The sequence below is a fragment of the Misgurnus anguillicaudatus genome, chromosome 18 (genome assembly GCF_027580225.2).
Source record: "Misgurnus anguillicaudatus chromosome 18, ASM2758022v2, whole genome shotgun sequence".
Classification (NCBI taxonomy): domain Eukaryota; kingdom Metazoa; phylum Chordata; class Actinopteri; order Cypriniformes; family Cobitidae; genus Misgurnus; species Misgurnus anguillicaudatus.
The window spans coordinates 13,843,187-13,860,741 of record NC_073354.2 but is presented as its reverse complement, the minus strand read 5'-3'; the positions used below and the strand labels follow the sequence as shown (position 1 = coordinate 13,860,741).

At 36.5% G+C, this 17,555-nt stretch overlaps 2 protein-coding genes and 2 long non-coding RNA genes across 8 annotated transcripts in view; 3 read left to right on the top strand and 1 right to left on the bottom strand.

The window, feature by feature from the left end:
• Positions 1 to 17,555, top strand: part of mep1ba (meprin A subunit beta a) — a 107,598-nt gene continuing 90,043 nt past the window's right edge. Inside the window, exons 1-15 of one of the 5 annotated variants that reach the window (XM_073855900.1) lie at positions 1 to 283; positions 367 to 423; positions 2,522 to 2,630; positions 2,853 to 2,960; positions 3,059 to 4,019; positions 4,158 to 4,176; positions 4,283 to 4,348; positions 4,468 to 4,527; positions 4,602 to 4,645; positions 4,806 to 4,884; positions 5,106 to 5,223; positions 5,920 to 6,098; positions 6,214 to 6,432; positions 6,567 to 6,719; positions 7,055 to 7,107. In XM_073855900.1, the coding sequence (XP_073712001.1) occupies positions 3,963 to 4,019; positions 4,158 to 4,176; positions 4,283 to 4,348; positions 4,468 to 4,527; positions 4,602 to 4,645; positions 4,806 to 4,884; positions 5,106 to 5,223; positions 5,920 to 6,098; positions 6,214 to 6,432; positions 6,567 to 6,719; positions 7,055 to 7,107 (1,047 nt within the window). In that variant the 5' untranslated portion in view covers positions 1 to 283; positions 367 to 423; positions 2,522 to 2,630; positions 2,853 to 2,960; positions 3,059 to 3,962. The remainder of the gene's footprint in view (positions 284 to 366; positions 424 to 2,521; positions 2,631 to 2,852; positions 2,961 to 3,058; positions 4,020 to 4,157; positions 4,177 to 4,282; positions 4,349 to 4,467; positions 4,528 to 4,601; positions 4,646 to 4,805; positions 4,885 to 5,105; positions 5,224 to 5,919; positions 6,099 to 6,213; positions 6,433 to 6,566; positions 6,720 to 7,054; positions 7,108 to 17,555) is intronic. The other 4 variants (XM_073855890.1, XM_073855889.1, XM_073855891.1 and 1 more) reach the window with 4 other exon arrangements.
• LOC141350556 (uncharacterized) overlaps positions 6,188 to 17,555 on the bottom strand; it is a 40,506-nt gene continuing 29,138 nt past the window's right edge. The window contains exon 2 of the long non-coding RNA XR_012358615.1: positions 6,188 to 6,734. This is a non-coding gene — a long non-coding RNA (uncharacterized lncRNA). The remainder of the gene's footprint in view (positions 6,735 to 17,555) is intronic.
• LOC129422048 (uncharacterized) lies at positions 9,002 to 13,329 on the top strand. Its single transcript, XM_073855438.1, has 5 exons — positions 9,002 to 9,410; positions 10,708 to 10,884; positions 12,602 to 12,661; positions 13,045 to 13,098; positions 13,256 to 13,329. Exons 1-5 carry the CDS (start codon positions 9,146 to 9,148, stop codon positions 13,327 to 13,329), a joined length of 630 nt encoding a protein of 209 aa, XP_073711539.1. The 5' UTR covers positions 9,002 to 9,145.
• On the top strand, positions 13,334 to 15,822 carry LOC129441481 (uncharacterized). The gene is made up of 3 exons (XR_012358614.1): positions 13,334 to 13,471; positions 15,307 to 15,394; positions 15,552 to 15,822. It is a non-coding gene; the product is annotated as an uncharacterized lncRNA (long non-coding RNA).

The window sequence follows — 17,555 nt, the reverse complement described above, 5'->3', positions numbered from 1 at the left end:
GACTTTTTTTAATACGCCAACACCGCCTTCAACAACTTCATGCTGCTCAGTTGGAGTATACAAACACTGCCAATCAAGGCAGTCTGCCCAATTGGAATGCCTTGGCACCTGCCCCACAAAGTCAAGCTCCTCCCCTTTCACGTTTTACTGCACCTATTTTTGCCCTGCCCGTGCCACGAATCCAAGCTGCACCTTCAGGTGCCATTAGAGCCATACCACCTGCAGTGGCACGAATAAACCCCAACCCAGCACCGGAAAATTTAGAGGCTGAGTTGGATGAATGGTGAGTTTAAAGGATACTGATCACTACGCAGTATTGTTTGAATAACTCCTGTCTGGATTTACAAGGTAATGTTTTATTCACAGGCCCTGGCAAACTGAAATCCATCTAATGAGAATTCAGCAACAGCAACAACCTCAGGGGTAACTATCCTGTCGCACTAACAAACACACACTGATATACACCTGACCTGGGGCGGCTCAGTCAATTCAGCACTATCATTTTACATAAACATTTCTTCCCCATTAAGCATGGTGTAGGTGCTTCCCTGTTAAAGGAGTAGCTTACCCCCCCCCAAAATAAAAAATATCACTTCCTTTCTACACCTGACCTCAAATAAAGATTTTTATACAAATATGCCAATACAGTATGTCCACACTGTAAAAAAAGATTTGGTTTAACTTAAAAAAGTAAGTTACCTGGTTGCCTTAATATTTTGAGTTAATTCAAGTTAAAAATATCAATTATTATTATACAATTGTTATCATTGTAAAAATTGTTGGGTCAACTAATATTTTTAAGTTGGATTAACAAAAACATTTAAGGCAACGGTAACTTACTTTTTTAAGTTGAACCAACTTTTTTCAGTGCATACATAGGACCACAGAACATGTTGAACGTCCAAAACACTACATTACATTCTTCATAAAAGCCATCAGGTCATCCAAATAACTCTAATGGGTTAAGTCTGTTAGGGGCTGTTTCCCGGACAGGGCATATCTTAGTCCCAGACTAAAATGGATGCTTGAGCTGCTTTGATTTAAAAACAACTTGTCCTGACATATCTAAACATATATCAATGCCACTGTTCTGTACCAAGATGTACACCGGTATTGTTTTTTGTAAGGTATGTTTGTATAAACTACTTAAATGTCCTAAAATATGGCCTAGTCCTGGATTGATCTAAACCCTGTTTGGGAAACTGTCCCTTAAAGTTAAATGTGTATATGTGAAAATCAATTAAAGTAATAGTTCACCCAAAAATGCAAATTAGCCCACATTTACTCACCCTCAAGCCGTGCTATTTATGTATATGACTTTTTTTCAGCTAAACACAGTCGAAGTTATATTAAAAAATATCCTGACTCTTTTCAACTTTATAATGTCATTGGATAGAGCCCCATTTTTTTAAGGTTTGAAAAAAGTGCATCCATCCATTATAAACTAATCCATAAGGTTTTTTAAAAAAGGTCTTCCCAAGTGAAGTGATGGAGTTCTTAACTCATTCACCGGCAGCCTTTTTGAGAAAAGTTGCCCACCTGCATTTTTGTAATTTGAACAAAATTTTCACAAAATTCATTGCAGGAAATTATCTTCTATAAATATATAAACATACAAATTATATCAAATTAAAGAACACACCCTCTGCTTTCAAACAAACAAACAAACAAACAAAATGGGGAAAAAACGTTTCATTATATATTTACTTTTTTCACTTAATTTAACCACTGAAATATGGATATTTCTCTTCAAAAATACAAAATTTTGAGCAAAAAGCTGAAAAAAATGCGTTTTTGTAAAGGAATTTATGTTAGAGATCAGACTCAGAATGACTATCAAACATAAAGGCAGTTAAAATAAATCATTAAACCTTTTTTACTTTGGTTTTTTATAAATTCGGTTTGGCGGTATTACACTTTCACTTTGAAATTCGTCCAGAAAGGCATATTTATTAGTTAAATATTAACTCATAATTGACGAGATAACTCGTCAATGGCGGTGAATGAGTTAAGGAAAAGATTTCAAACTTTATATGCACATTCACAATAAACCCATGTGCTTTTTGGAGCTTTCAAAAATGGGGTCTTATCCAATGCTGTTAGGGTAACCCTAAAAAAAATAGCCAGGATATTATTTAATACTAATAGTACTCGGCTAAAATACATATACACTGAGGCTTGATGGTAATGGGCATTTTTGAGGTAAAGTATTGCTTTAATATTTAAACTTTTGAACTGAAACTAAAGCAAACATGCTGCATTTGCGCATTAAGTCAATAACTGTGCATCTTATGACTGACACTGACTGTCATATGATATTTCTTCACAAGACATGCAAGAAACAATGACATTTGAAGTTATGTCTAAATTGTTAAAACAGAAGAAAATTATTTAGAACATATTATTTTCCATTATATTAACTCACAGATGTATTATTACTGTAAATTACAAAAATACAAAAAAGTGGACATATAGGCTAAAATTGATATTTCTTCTTTTATTGTTTTTATTGTTTCTTCAGCCCCAACGTGAGGACTTTTGCATGTCCCTACTGTCCGATTAGTGGGTTGGATGAATTGAATCTACGTGATCACTGCAATGCTGTACATGCTCATGACATCAGAAGTGTGGTCAGTCAGGATTCATTTACAAATCTTTCTAATACCCAATGTGTCAAACTGCACCTAAACTTCATTAGTTAAACTTATTTAATTTGTTAATGAATATGACTAATAGTGATCCACTTAATAAATAAGTAAATCTTTGCTTAATGCTGATCAAAATGTTGAATTTTTTGTTGCTTGACTGAAAACTAAAAGCTTTTTTCTGCCCTCTGGCGCCCTCTACTGTAGGTTTGTCCTGTGTGTGTGGCTTTGCCCCACGGTGACCCTCAGTACTATAGCCGCAATTTCATTGGCCACCTCAACCTGCGTCACTGCTTCAACACTGAGGATATAACTGTAAGTTACGTATACACATACATAAATAACACAATTTTGTTTTCTCTGCACATGCTGCCAATGGTTTAACTTCAATGCTTTATTTCTGTATTCGACAGAACATTCACCAGAGTGATGAGATCAACATTCAGTGTGCCATCATGGCATCATTTGCCAAAAACAACTGAGCCTCATTTAGGCTACTATAAAATGTGTTTTAGACAACATTTAACCCAATAAAAAGCTTATTGTGAACTGGATTATTGCTCAAAAACATGCATTAATTGTTATTACATGTTGGTGTGTACAGTAAATACATTCAGATTAACTGGTCAATATAGCATCTCTCCTCCAACTTATTTCATGCATCTCAGGTGTTGATTCATTTAAACTGTATTCTGCATAATCAATTCTTCAGAGAATCCATTTGCTGAAAACTATTTGCACTATGCACTTTGTATTAAGATATAGATTTATTATCTATATAGGATATTTTTTCCACTTGAATTAATTAATGCTATATTATATATATTTTTAAGATATTTTGCATAAATGTCTCCGTAAATGCTTTCGAACTCAAAATGTTTTGGGATTAAAGGAGCTGAAATGCTTTTTAGATCTGTTTGCTTTCAAATTCATATGTGAAGTTGTTTTTTAAATCAAAACATGTTTGACTATATGCAAAAAAATATGCAATAAAGCTGCATCAACTATGAAGGCTGTATGTGCAATAAAATTTGAATACTTTATTTTAAATGTCCTTTTAATCACTATTAAGCTAAAAACATTTCCTGAAATGAATAGTGTGTATTTGTGAAAAACAATGCATTACTTCAACATTTAAGTATTCTGTTATTGATTACTCATCATTTACTATAATCATAATGACTATCAGTACAATAAATCATATCGTATCAGCTGCTTGTGTCTCATATCAGTGCAAACTAAGCTATTCTGTTCTATAAATTGGTTATTACACAAAAGTGCACTGAAGTTTTAAGGTGAGCAGAGACTAATGGTGACATGGCCTCTCTTCAGACTTTTCTCTTTCTGTGTTTATGTACGGCAAGTCTGTGTTTGGTGAGTTCTGTAAGAAGTTTCTTGTACTCCCCGATTTTCTGTATCAGTATTTTGGTCTTGTTTCTCTGTAAAAATATCCTTAAAAATAAATTGACATTATAGTTGTGTATATTTATGTTTTATATTTTCTTTTTGAAGCCAACATCCTATCTCACAGGTAAACTCCCATACATTTATTTTAATTAAACATCTGCACAATGATCAGCCATGATTTCAAAAAATAATTTTATATTTTATGCTCTACATTCTGATCTTATTTGCAGATGATAGGCCTACTGAAATTGATTTAGATGATGTAAAAGACCACTACATATTGGACATAAATGAAGGTTTGTGCAAACATTAGTTTCAAATATTGTAAAAGCACAATTGGTATTATCCACAGAGGCAGGGCTTAACTTGCTTGGGATTTTATATTTTATTCTCTACATTCTGATCTTATTTGCAGGTGATACTGAAATTGATGTGGATAATGGAAAAGACCAGGATATATTTGACATAAATGAAGGTTTGTGCAAACATAAGTGTTAAATCTACAACATTGTAAAATCACTATTACTAAACTATTGGTGTCATCTACAGAGGCAGGGCTTAACTTGCTTGAGGGAGATTTGGTCATTGATGAGGTCAGTATTATGTACTTCACTTAAACAGTATTTCAGCATGTAGTTGCATTTTGCGAGAAAATCGCATTGATTAATTATATTATCATATTATTAATTATAATTATAGAAAACATTTAAATATTGTGTGAAAGTGTTGTTCTGTTGTGTTTATGGTTCACAGGCCGAGGGAAGAAATGGTATTTTGGATGAAAAGTATCGCTGGCCTACCACTGTGCCATACGTCTTGGATAACAGTCTTGGTGGGTAAAATCTTAAAAAACAGATTCACTTTAATTTCATTGAAATATTTATTTTCTTACACTGAAAAAAATCATTTTTTTAAAGTAAGTTTCATATGGAATTTTAAGCAATTTATGCAATTGAAAAAGTGGATGCAAAAATGATGCACTATATTTTTAAGTAAATCCAGCGTATTATTTTTACAGTGTATAAATATTAACTTTTGCTTAACCTGTGTCAGAAATTAATGCCAAAGGTGTGATACTAGAAGCATTTGAGCGATACAGACTCAAGACCTGCATTGACTTCAAGCCCTGGAGTGGAGAACCAAACTACATTTTTGTTTTTAAAGGCAGCGGGTGAGAAAACAGACACCCAAAACACATTGAAAACATTACTATCTGCATCTTATACTGTCACATGGAATAATTTACATTTAATTTAGAGATGCTCCAATGTATCGTCCCATTATCTGTATCGACAGATAAAATAGCAAATTATATTTTGGCAATAAAAGATATTTTAAAAGTTATTTTGCCAAAAATGGCATGCAACCAAATTCAAGTTTATTTTAGCTAGAAATTGGTTAGTCTTATCCAGACTGTATCGGCCTACGTACTGTACTTTTTTAAAGTTTTGACTTGAGATAATTTGACATAACTTAGAAATTGTTTAACTTAATTTATTAAGTTAAAGTAACATAAAATATATGTTTCATTTAAGTAAACCGGTTGCATTAGGCCATTTAAGTTTTAAAACACATAAATTTAAGTACTGTGAACTTGAGTCATGTGCAATTATGCAATTATATTTAAGCAGTGTGAACTTAAATATAAGTGCATAACTGCATATGATTCCATTTGTTTAAGTTCACAGTACTCAAATGTATGTGTTTTAAAACTAATGTAGCCGGTTTACTTAAATGGTTTGAGTTGAGTTAACTTTTAGGTTTTACAGCGTATGATATAATTTTTTACTGTGTATGTAGCACCGTCCTTTGCAAAGTTGTTTTTCAAACAAAAACTGACATCCAGGATGTTTTTCTATTCCATTAGATGTTATTCTTCGGTGGGAAATCGTCACGTTGGGAAACAGGATCTGTCGATTGGTTCGAACTGTGATCGATTGGGAACAGTAGAGCATGAATTTCTACACGCTTTGGGTTTCTGGCATGAGCAATCCAGATATGACAGAGATGATTATGTTATCATAGTCTGGGATCAGATTGAAGAAGGTTGCGTTTTTATTTATCCCACAAATTTGTTTATCTAGCTAAACTCTTCAAACCTTTTTTTATAAATGATGTTTTCCAAGACAACAATATAATTTATTGTCTGTTTATTATGTAGGCAAAGAGCACAACTTTAATTTATATGATGACACGGTGTCAACTGGTCTTGGTGTCCCGTACGACTACAGTTCTGTCATGCACTACAGTAAGACATCCTTCAACAAAGACACGGCGCCAACTATTGTTACCAAGATCCCAGAGTTTATAGATGTGATCGGCCAGCGCATGGAGTTCAGTGACAACGACCTGCTCAAGCTCAACAGGATGTATAACTGCAGTAAGTTTACGACTCCAGTTTCTACAGACGACTACTTGATGCTGACCTATGATTTAATAATTCTGCATTAATATTTATAAAATTACAAATATTATTAAATAATAATATAAAATTACTCTTTCAATTTTTTCCAGGTTCATCCTCAACTTTTTTGGACTCTTGTCATTTCGAACAGCCGAACATCTGTGGTATGATCCAAGGTGAGGGTGGGAATGCCAGATGGGCTCGAGTACAAACAGCAGAGGGCGGTCCGAAGACAGACTTCTCCAATCTGGGCCAATGTCAAGGTATGAACACCTCTTCTGAAAATATCCACTAAGAATTAAAATGCTAGATTCTTTCTGTTTACAATAACACAACAAAAAGCTGAATTCATAACTCTGCACTGATAACTCCTATCATAACTTTTTGCATCACATACTGCTTGGCTTTATAGTCGCAACGGTGTGTTTTTTTATGATGTTGTGATGTGGCACTTTGGTCTGTATGATAAAAACTGTTTATTGATTCATGTGTATTATAAGGAAACAATTTTCCTTTGCCCTTTACAAGTAAAGGCTATATAACATGCAATAAGACTCCAAATGATCTCCCTTATCTAATAATGTTTATATTCCCATAGGTGTTGGGTTCTTCATGCATTTAAGCACAATCACAGGTAACTATGGAGACAAGGCTGTAACAGATGGCTCGGAGTCAGATTGAGGCCATTTGGCGTCTGGATCGTAAACAGCCCTAAAATTGTGACTTTAGATAACCCTGTCTCCTCTATCACCTATCAAGGCTGTAAAGTGGGCAACAATTAAAACAAATGCCGTCGTAAAAGGACGTTCAAAGGAATTCCATCAGAGCCGTTCAAACGAATATCGCCAGAGACACAACAGGGGGCGCAGACTGTATGTCTGTGATGAAACCACATTCAAAGATCACAAGGAGCTGTTTAAATGTATATATATGTTATATCCCTTTACTGCATGATCATGTATGTGTGATGTAACTGTGTGTTAACACTTTAGTTAGATTTTGTTCACTGTAGCATGGTTCATATCTTAGGTATGAAATTATTATTCAACGTGATCTTAAACCCATGTCTTGTCTAGTATCAAATTAATCTACTCTTTATTTCCCAATCATTTCTATGTATCATATTACCATAAGCCGCATCAATGTCATTTAGTATCGATTCGAAGAGTTATGGAAACAAAGTTTTATCATTATGCAATTACGCAAATGTGAGGTCTGAAAGAACAAAGGCTTGTTTCCCCGCGCGACCGAACACTTCACACATTGGTCGGACACCCAAAATGGGCTGGGCGTGTGAAAGGTCAAAACGGCCTATCGCCCAAGCCATCATGGCTCATTTGCTCAGTTCGCTCAATCTCTCAATCGCTGATTCACTCAGTATCTCAGTCAGTGGCTTAGTTCACTCATGAGCGCCCAGTCGCCCGGTTACCCAGGTAACCCGTCAGCGCAGTTTGGAAACTCGCTGAGACTCAACCAGAGTCCCTTGGATTTATCATCTTTTCTCTGAGCCCTGTCTTTCTTCGGGACAGTCTTCCTGGCTTGCACTTTGCGCTAGAGTTCGGAAAACCACGCGGACCAATCCGCCCTACGAAACAACTTAACGGACTCCTTCATCTTACACGGACGCACCTGGACTTTCTCTCTCTCTCTCTCCTTGCTCGCACCGCGTGCAGCAGAAACTTCGCAACGAAAACACAAAGAGCCAAATGCAAGTATAAACTTGTTTTACTCGCTGATGTTTAAGCTTTACCCCTTATAAAATTAAGGCGCTACTTAGAGATTTTCCGATGGTTTGTGCAGATGTTAAGCAATAGTGCTTTGCCAATCTTTTACTCTCTCTCTCTAGCTCTTTCAATCTTTACTTTCTCATCTATGTTTTATGTTATTGTATGTGTGTATGTTTAGTTAGTCGTTATGTGTACTTCATTTTATAGTTAATAAACCGGTTTGCATTTTCACAATTGAATTGTTTCTGTGTTCAATGCTCATGAAAGTAAAGTCACTAATTCTGCCTTTTGATCCAGCTACACGCTGCGAGTAGCACTGTATATCAGTGAGAAGGTTAATTTTAAAGGCCATGAAATTAACATTTCTTAGACGTTAATATACGATTATGGATATATGTCTTCGGTGGACGAACATATTAATTAATTGTTATTATTAATTCTGCTACGCCAGGTAAAGCCTGATAAACTTGTATAATTAATTACAGTTAATTATACATAATATTCCCTTTGAGCTAAAATCTAAGATTCCCTTGGGAATCCCCGTAGTGCTTCGGTCGGAGGTTCATAGTGTTTCAAATAACGTTATTTCCCTCCTCCCGCAAATTCGCTACATATAATGGCGGAGAACGCGCGGGCAGATTTAAACATTATTTTCTGAGCAAACCAGTTACAAATCAAATGTGTTTTTGCATTGTGTGAATGAAAAAGAACTATCAGCTATAACTGATTTCGTTCTTTCTTTGTATGAATGAAAATGTATTTTCCTGTATCATTTTCAGGACGTAACAGACTCGCGCCCCTGTTATGTATACCCAGCGGGCACCTTGACGTCAATTTGACATCAACAAATAGTCAAGATTTTGACCACCATGTATGACGTGCATGAATATGCATATTTTCATTATATTTTGTAATTATTTCCTTCTGGTTGTAAAGAGACCCAACAAAGGTATCAAACTGACATGTTTTTTGTGGTCCCTATCCCAGACAGCACGTTCAGTCTTACCGACGTCGGCAATTGGAGGGCACCAGCGGCAAAGTGTCGGTTGGGGTTTTTCCCCTGCACACAGAATAAAAGTAGGTGGGTAAACGATCGGCGCGATGAGTCTGCAGCCGGAGATCGGCAGAGGAACCGCGAGCAACCTTTATGCCGACCGCGCCTCTTTTTTTCTTCACTAGATCTACGCAGTTGTTGGTCCACATCAAGCCGGCAGTGTAAGCGCGAAGGTATGTTGATTAAATTTGATTGTGGAAATGTTTTCGATAAACGGATGACAGAAATTGGCGTCGGAGGCAACGTTACATGTGTTTAGACTTGGTTTGTTGTTATAACTGTTGACTTGGGGTGCGTTTCCCAAAACCATAGTTGCTAACCTGTTGTGTTAGCAACTAGTTGGTTGGCAATGGAAAATAAGCAACATGGTTTTGGGAAACGCACCCCTGGTTAGTTATTAATATGTTCGCGTATTAAATATTTTTCAGTGAGTTGTTTTAGACAGTATTTTTGACGTGAGGGGATCGTTCGGTAAACAGTTAGGTAAACGGTAATAAATTGACGGACTGTCTTTTGTCTACACAAAAATGACATCTGTCATTTTATAATATGGACCCCTTACACTCTAAATGCATTTTTAATGATTTTGTCTAAGTGACATGCTTAAAATTAAAGGTTTTTATGGTAACGTTAAAAGTAGACCTGTCAATCAAAGAGCTAGTTTAGTGCACAGCCACTGTAGACAGTCAGACAAAGTGGTTATTACGTAATAAAGTGATAGGAAGTAAGTGTTTTTGGACACACACCTATTCATAAAATAGAGCCTTTATTTAACCTTTGTAATTTAAGCAAAATAAAATGTCTTTTCTGTTTTTTTCACTCAGGTAAATACGATGAAGGCATGGCTTGGTGGCCTCCAGAACCTTTTACAGCCCACGTGATCAAATAGCTTGCGCGCGCATTTCGGCCACGGAAGTGTTGTTGTTCCCCAGTGGTTCTCTAACCTGTTAGCAACTCAGAAAGTTTATTAAAACGGTTTCCCAGCATCAAAATGTCTGGTTGTTGCGTTTGGTTGCACTAATATAATATACTAATATACGTATATATGTATCTGGCCACTTTATATTTGGCCATCTGCTAATGTCTTCTATCCACTCCACTATAGTACACGGATCTGGTAGATGTGTTGAAAAAGTTGATAAGTCAACTTTTTAAAATAACTTTGTCTGTGTTACTTCACTGCTGATTCTTACCATACTTCCATTGCCAAACTGCGTGCACCTACGTTGCCACATCATCATTGTGTACAAAGAGTAAAAGGGTCTATAAAGACTCATACAAAATACTCCAAAGTTTTTTCAAGAGGACATCACCCAACCCATCTAAAGGATGAAAACAATACTCTTGTTGAATACTACATGAGACAAGTGAGAGTGGGGGGCTATGTTGTTCTGATGTTACTCATTGTACTTTCTATGTTCCATGTGATCAATATGAAAACTAATCTTTGTAAAAACTTTTCATTTACAGACCATCCTGACTTAGATCACCATCACCACCATCATCCCCTGCATCGTGCCCTTCATCAGACACCCAAAATGCACCACAAACATCACAGGCGAAAAAGAAGAAAACGCACAACAAACCTTCCAAAAAACCCTCCTCCCCCTTCCCTCCTACCTATGGCTGGAAACAACATAACAGTTGGCAAGTTGAATTAACTATTTTGACCTTAAAGGCTTATTTTTTATCTTATTCACTGTATCCCCATGGTTGGATGGGTGCATGCATACTCCTTTCATCTCTGTGCGTGCCGTGACTCTGTCTGATGCACCCACCGCTAGCTTAGCTTTGCACAATGACTTGAAGTAAATGGCTCCAGCTAGCATGCTGCTCCCAATAAGTGACAAAATAATGCCAACTTTTTCCTGTTTGTGTGTTGTGATTTGTGTGGTCGCGGCGTGTACGAATAGCAGGGTCATGTGAGACACAGCCATCTATTGATCATGTACATACAGGGAACTATATTCTCAGAAGGCAAAGCCCGGCTACTTGGGTGCAGTGATTTGCTAGCAGCACCTGAGAAACCCCGGTGAGGAGCAGAGAGTTCGGTCAGAGTTGTGCAGTTACTCCCCCCAAGTAGCAAGTGCTTCACCTTCTGAGAATATAGTTCCCATTATGTATACTGTTAAAAGATGGCTGTGTCATGACCTTGTTGTTTGTACACGGTGTGACTAAACAAATCACAACACATAAATAGGAAAATGTTGCTGTTATTTTGTCACTTATTGGGAGCAGCATGCTAGCTGGAGCCATTTACTTCAAGTCTTTATGCTCAGATAGGCTAGCGGTGGGTGCGTCAGACAGAGTTACGGCACGCACAGGGATGAGGGGGTATGTATGCACTTATCTAACTCTGGGGGTTACTGTGAATGAGCTAAAATCCCAAAAAGTCAGCGTGTTCCTTTAAGTTTCCATATGTCCATTAGAAAATTAAGGGGATAGTTCACCCAAAAATGAAAAATAATGTCATTAAGGACTCACCCTCATGTCGTTCCAAACTTGTAAGACCTCCGATGTTTTATGTTTAGTCCGAGAGCTTTCTGACCCTACATTGAAAATCTATGCACGGTATACTGTCCATGTCCAGAAAGATAATAAAAAAACATAATCAAAGTTGCCATTTGACATCAATGGGTCAGTTAGAATGTGTTGAAGCATCCAAAAAACATCTTGGTCCAAAAATGACAAATTTATTCAGCATTCTCTTCCATGTCTATTGTGTAGCGCATGTGTCTGACTAGAGTCTTGTGACGCAGATGGCGTGTTATCCTCAGATATGTTTGTGAATTTTTTTCACATTTACAGCATTCGTCTCCCTCAGACTGTAAACGAAGCTCGGCCGCACAAAAAAAAGCGGGGACGCACCTAATAACACATCAGCCACGTTGTACGTCAGCTGCGTCACTGCAGTCATGTGACTTTAGTCTCGTGCGCGTTCAAAACAGAACCGGAAGAGAAGACAATGCTGAATGATGTCGTAATTTTGTTATTTTAGGACCAAAATGAGTTTTCGATGCTTCAACACATTTTAGCTGGCCCGCTGATGTCAAGAGGCTGCTTTGATGATGTTTTTTTGTTTCCTCTCTGTACCTGGACAGTGTGCTGTGCATGGATTTTCAATGGAGGGTCAGAAAGCTCTGACTAAATCTAAAATATCTTAAACTGTGTTTCGAAGATGAACGGAGGTCTTACCCTCATGTCGTTCCAAACTCGTGAGTCATTAATTACATTATTTTCATTTTTGTGTGAACTCTCCCTTTAATTACATGATCATACTTTAATTATGCCTTATAAGAATTTGTAATATTTGTTTTTAAACATTTTTCGAATTTAAATCCTTGTTTTTAAATGGCCATGACAGTGACAAAAAGGAAGCAGCCTTCTCTAGCCCACCCAAGTTTCCATCAAAGGAGCAAGCCTAGTAAGACATTTTATGTGTATAATGCTGCACTTCTCATACAGTGAATATCAGATGTAGATATCTAAGGTGCAAATCTTATGGTTGATGTGCCTTTTTGATCATCTTTCTGTTGTAACCTTTTTTAATCTTCTTGAAGTGTCAGTAAGAAGAAAGCTTGCTAACCCTCCCACCCCTTGTTTAACTCCTCCAGCCCATCCCACATCATTGTAGAGTGAAGGTAAGTGTACCCTATATAGTAAAATGCATCAGGTCCCTAAATTCAAGCAGACACAATGTACTCCACAGGTCCACAGCACATACCATAGTTTGATGTTCCAGAGATATGATTTTTGAGTTTATATTAGTAGTGTGATCAGTAAACCAAGGTTTTCTGTCTTTCCAAGAGACTGCGGTTAATATTCAGAAAGAGGCGCAGAGAACTGAAGGCTTTCCTGACTGTAAGCCATTTAAAACGCAGACAATGAAAACACTGACACGTGTGTGTGTGTGTAGAAATGTGTGGCAATTACTCAGCCCACTGACATTAGTTTATCTAATTGTGATAAACTTGACTTACTGTTCACTCCAATAATTTAGTTTTTCTGTATTTTCTAGTGACACCGAATAATAACGAAGGCCTGTGTGCTTTGCAGCAGCCTCCACGTCTTTTACTCAGAACATCATACTGAGGTAGTAAAACAATACATTTCAGAATAATTCAATAGCAAATGAATTAGGGCCAGATTTTAAAATCAAGCTGGATCTGGGCCATTTGTGTTTTTTCCATTTAAGTGATTACATCAGTGAATGAGGACCTTCTTCGTACTGAATGTAAGTTTCCGTTAAATATGTGATGCATAGACCCTTTTACAGCCCACGTGATCAAATAGTTTGTGCGCGCATTTCGGCAACGGAAGTGTTGTTGTTCGCCAGTTGTTCTAACGTGTTAGCAACTCAGAAAGTTTATTAAAACGGTTTCCCAGCATCAAAATGTCTGGTTGTTGCATTCGGTTGTACTAATATAATATACTAATATACGTATATATAAAGAGTTTGGTCCCAAATAAACGCCATTTTTGAAAAAAATGAGTTGCTGCCAGAATCAGTATTATATCAGGTCAATATTAAAAAGTAAATTCTTAATTTTAAGCAAAATCCAATATACGCCGTTTTATTCTGTCATCTTTTCTCCCTTTTTTCCCAAAATGCAATAAACGCCACTCCTCCTTTTCTACAGAATGCCATAAATCCGCTCCACAGTTTGCAGCGCACCATTGCAATGTAAACAAACAATGGCGGCGCGTTGAGTACACGGAATACTAGTTTTCCTCATCTACTTTGTACTTCGTGATCAACAAACAAACAAAAACAAAATAATACTTTAATAGCATTGATAAACCTGTGATGGTTTTCTGTGACGGGAAAGAAACGTAAGCCATCAACATCTAATAATTTAGGCAAGAGGCACTCGGGAGACGGGTGCTTGTTTGCCCGGGCCGACAACATCAAGTTTCTGTCATGATAACACATTGACCCCAGCGGATCTTATTAAAAACTTTCCATAATTTTACTCAAAGTCAACGAAAATCGAGCAGGACCAAAACATTTTACAGCTGATCGCTGTGAAAAACGTTAAGCGACGACGTCAAGTATAACCGCATCAATGACAGTGTTCTTAATATCACAAAGTAAGTGTTTTGATTAATGCCATTAATGTTTATATTTTTAATTGGTGTATACCACTAGTCAACTAAATGAATAACATGGCAAAGATGAAGGCTTATTTATAAAGGCTATTGATTTAATAGATTTATAGCATTTTGAATAAAAACTTGTCATGAATTTATTGCATTTTGTGGAAAAAATAATCTGTTTTTATAATAAATCTTTGAAAATCAAGTTATGGATTTGAATTTTTTTATGTTTTTATAACCTAAAGATGCTATGTGAAAGTTTGTAACAGAAAATAGTGGTTTTCATCTTGTCACTTTCTTGGTATAGAAAACACGTTTTTAACAAAATTTGTCAAAATGGATTTATTGGGTTTTGGAACCAAACTCTTCATATGTATCTGGCCACTTTATATTTGGCCATCTGCTAACGTCTTCTATCCACTCCACTATAGTACACGGATCTGGTAGATGTGTTGAAAAAGTTGATAAGTCAACTTTTTAAAATAACTTTCTCTGTCTGTGTTACTTCACTGCTGATTCTTCCCATATCTCCGTTGCCAAACTGCTCGTGCATATGTTGCCACGTCACCATTGTGTACAAACAGTAAAAGGGTCTATTGGGTCTTTAAACTTGTGGCTGTAAGCGCACTTGAAAAGTTTGAGAGCAAAAAGCCTACATACTGTTTAGCAGTTTCACAATCTAATTTTATCATTTCATAGTGACAACCGTTAATTGGCAGCAGGAAGATGAATATGAAGGGCTGGGCTCTCCTGAACATAAGCTGTTTAGCATGCAGATCAAGAACACACTGAGACAGGCACACACACACAATACACAGCGCACACACAGCACAGTCCTACATAAAATGGGGAATGACAAAAATGACAGAAAAAGTTTGAGAACCACTGCTGTGGGGTCACTTGTTTAGCTCTGTTAGTTGGACCTGGGTGATGCTGTTCTTTGTGTAACGGGACTTTTTCTGTATTTCCTAGTGCCACAAGATGATTGGCAGCAAGACACACCCAGTGATGAAGGGATGTGCTCTCCTTAAATCACAGCCTATTCATCAGGTACTCCTGAGTAAGTCCTACAATGTGTTGAAACAACATGATTTTATTTTTTGCAAAATGCTCTGACTTTTCTGAATTGTCTTTTTAGAAACCATCCACGAAGATATATAGACTTTTGTGCTGTCTTATTTTTTTCTGTTGCTTATTACATTATTACATTTTTTTAGGTGCTGTGTTAAGAAATCCTGCCTACAAAGTTCCACTGAGGCTGATATAAAGATGACTGTGAGAAACTGGCTGCGGCTGTCTGAGCAGAGACAGTAATGGGGGCAGCAAAGGCGGGACAAGCAAGCATCTTAAGTGAAATAATTGATTGGACTGATTCTGGAGTATGACTTATTCTGGAGGGAATTTCTTATTTTTGTTGCAGTTTGCTATGGGACGGTTTCAAGGACAGGGATTAGACTAGTTCTAGACTAAAATAAATGTAAGAGCTGTCCAAACAGAAAACAACAATCACTCACATATCATAAAATAGTTGATTGTCTTTTGTTATGCTTCAAAATGCACACAATTAATGTTTTTATTATGACATGTTTTTAAAACTAGTTATATTTAAGAATTAATATAAGGCCTAGTGCCGGTTTAAGATAATCACTGTCCGGGAAACCACCCCAAAGTGTAATTTGTGGAGTGTTAAAATAAATGAAACTGCCTTTGCAAAAACAAAGTAAAAAAAAATTTCCAGATGCCCTTCTGTTTTGTTATTTCTCCTGGAAAACTCACTGATCCATTTTTTTCTGTTAGACTGACATTTACCAGGTTGTCATATTGTGTATGAAATACACCCTACACATAACAATCACTTACTTTCAATTTAAACTTTTTTTGTCATAAAACCTGGCAACTCAAAAGGAAGCGGTTGCAGACTGCGCAGCCACGGACGGAGTCTTGCATGCAAGTGGGCTAGTTGCCTACTTCTCCACTAGCTCTTGTCAAGTTGTTAGGGAAGAAATTTTATGATTAACACAACATAAACTGTTATTGAGGGTTGATTGTTGTTGATACACAATATGAAATGAGTTAGCCTGCAGGGGTCTCCAACATTGTGAGCAAGGGCTACAACAATATGTATAAAACAATCTGGAGGGCTACTTTTTTATTTATTCTACTCAAAACTTTTTTGTTTTACTTACTGATTTTATTTTATTTTACTTTTTGATATGTTTTAGTATTGTTTAATATGTTAACATACGTAAACCAAGCCAAGTTAATATAAAACATATGTATGTAATAAATAAATATTACAATTGAGACTAATAGAATGTGCTGGCACCATGGAGACCCCTGGCCTAAACAAATCAATTATATAACGGTGGGATCCTGACGCCTCGCTCCCTTTAACACTGGAACAGCTGCTTTATAAGCATGCCTTGACGTTTACAGCGATGCAGCCGAAAATCAGCTGTGTTCAATGGGAGAGCGAAGCGGATCGCGCCGCATATAGGTCATAATAATTAGGGCGGGTTTACGTTGGCTCACGGTCGGCGATCATTCTAATGCCACCATCTTCCCGATGTCTTGCCTATTAGCTACCGATCTCCATAAGACATCTCACCGAGGCACTATATGTCGGGCAAGTACATGCGCCCCAACGTCGGTAAGAGCTAAATTGCTGTCTGGGTATATCTCAGGTCAATATCATTGACATTAAATTGATGTTGATTTGATGTCAGGAAATAAGATGTCAAATTGACGTTAAATTTATGTCAAAACAATGTCTGAAAAAGTATATTTATTATTCATTGTAAATCAATGCGACTCATGTTTAACATCTTGAAAGTTGTAATGGGGAGAGTTAAAAATGTAATAAACACGTGCAAATAAACTATTATTGTTTTTTATTATTATTATTATATTTTCATCACAGTGTCTAAAATATAACATTTTAAATATAAATTTGAAGAATTCCATTAATAATAAAATAACATCAAGACGTTTATATGTTTCATTCATACAAGTCAGTTTGGAATGTTTGATCCTGACAAAAAAGAAGCGAGGACATCTCGCGAGATTACACGATACTGGAGAGTTTAACGGCTGTCTGCGTGATCATCGAGAGTGCATCGAGGTAAGGAAATATCAAGTCAATAAGTCAATGTTTAAAACGCGTAACATAATTTTATTCACACATAAAATGTTGTATGACAAAAAGCACGATGCCAATTAAT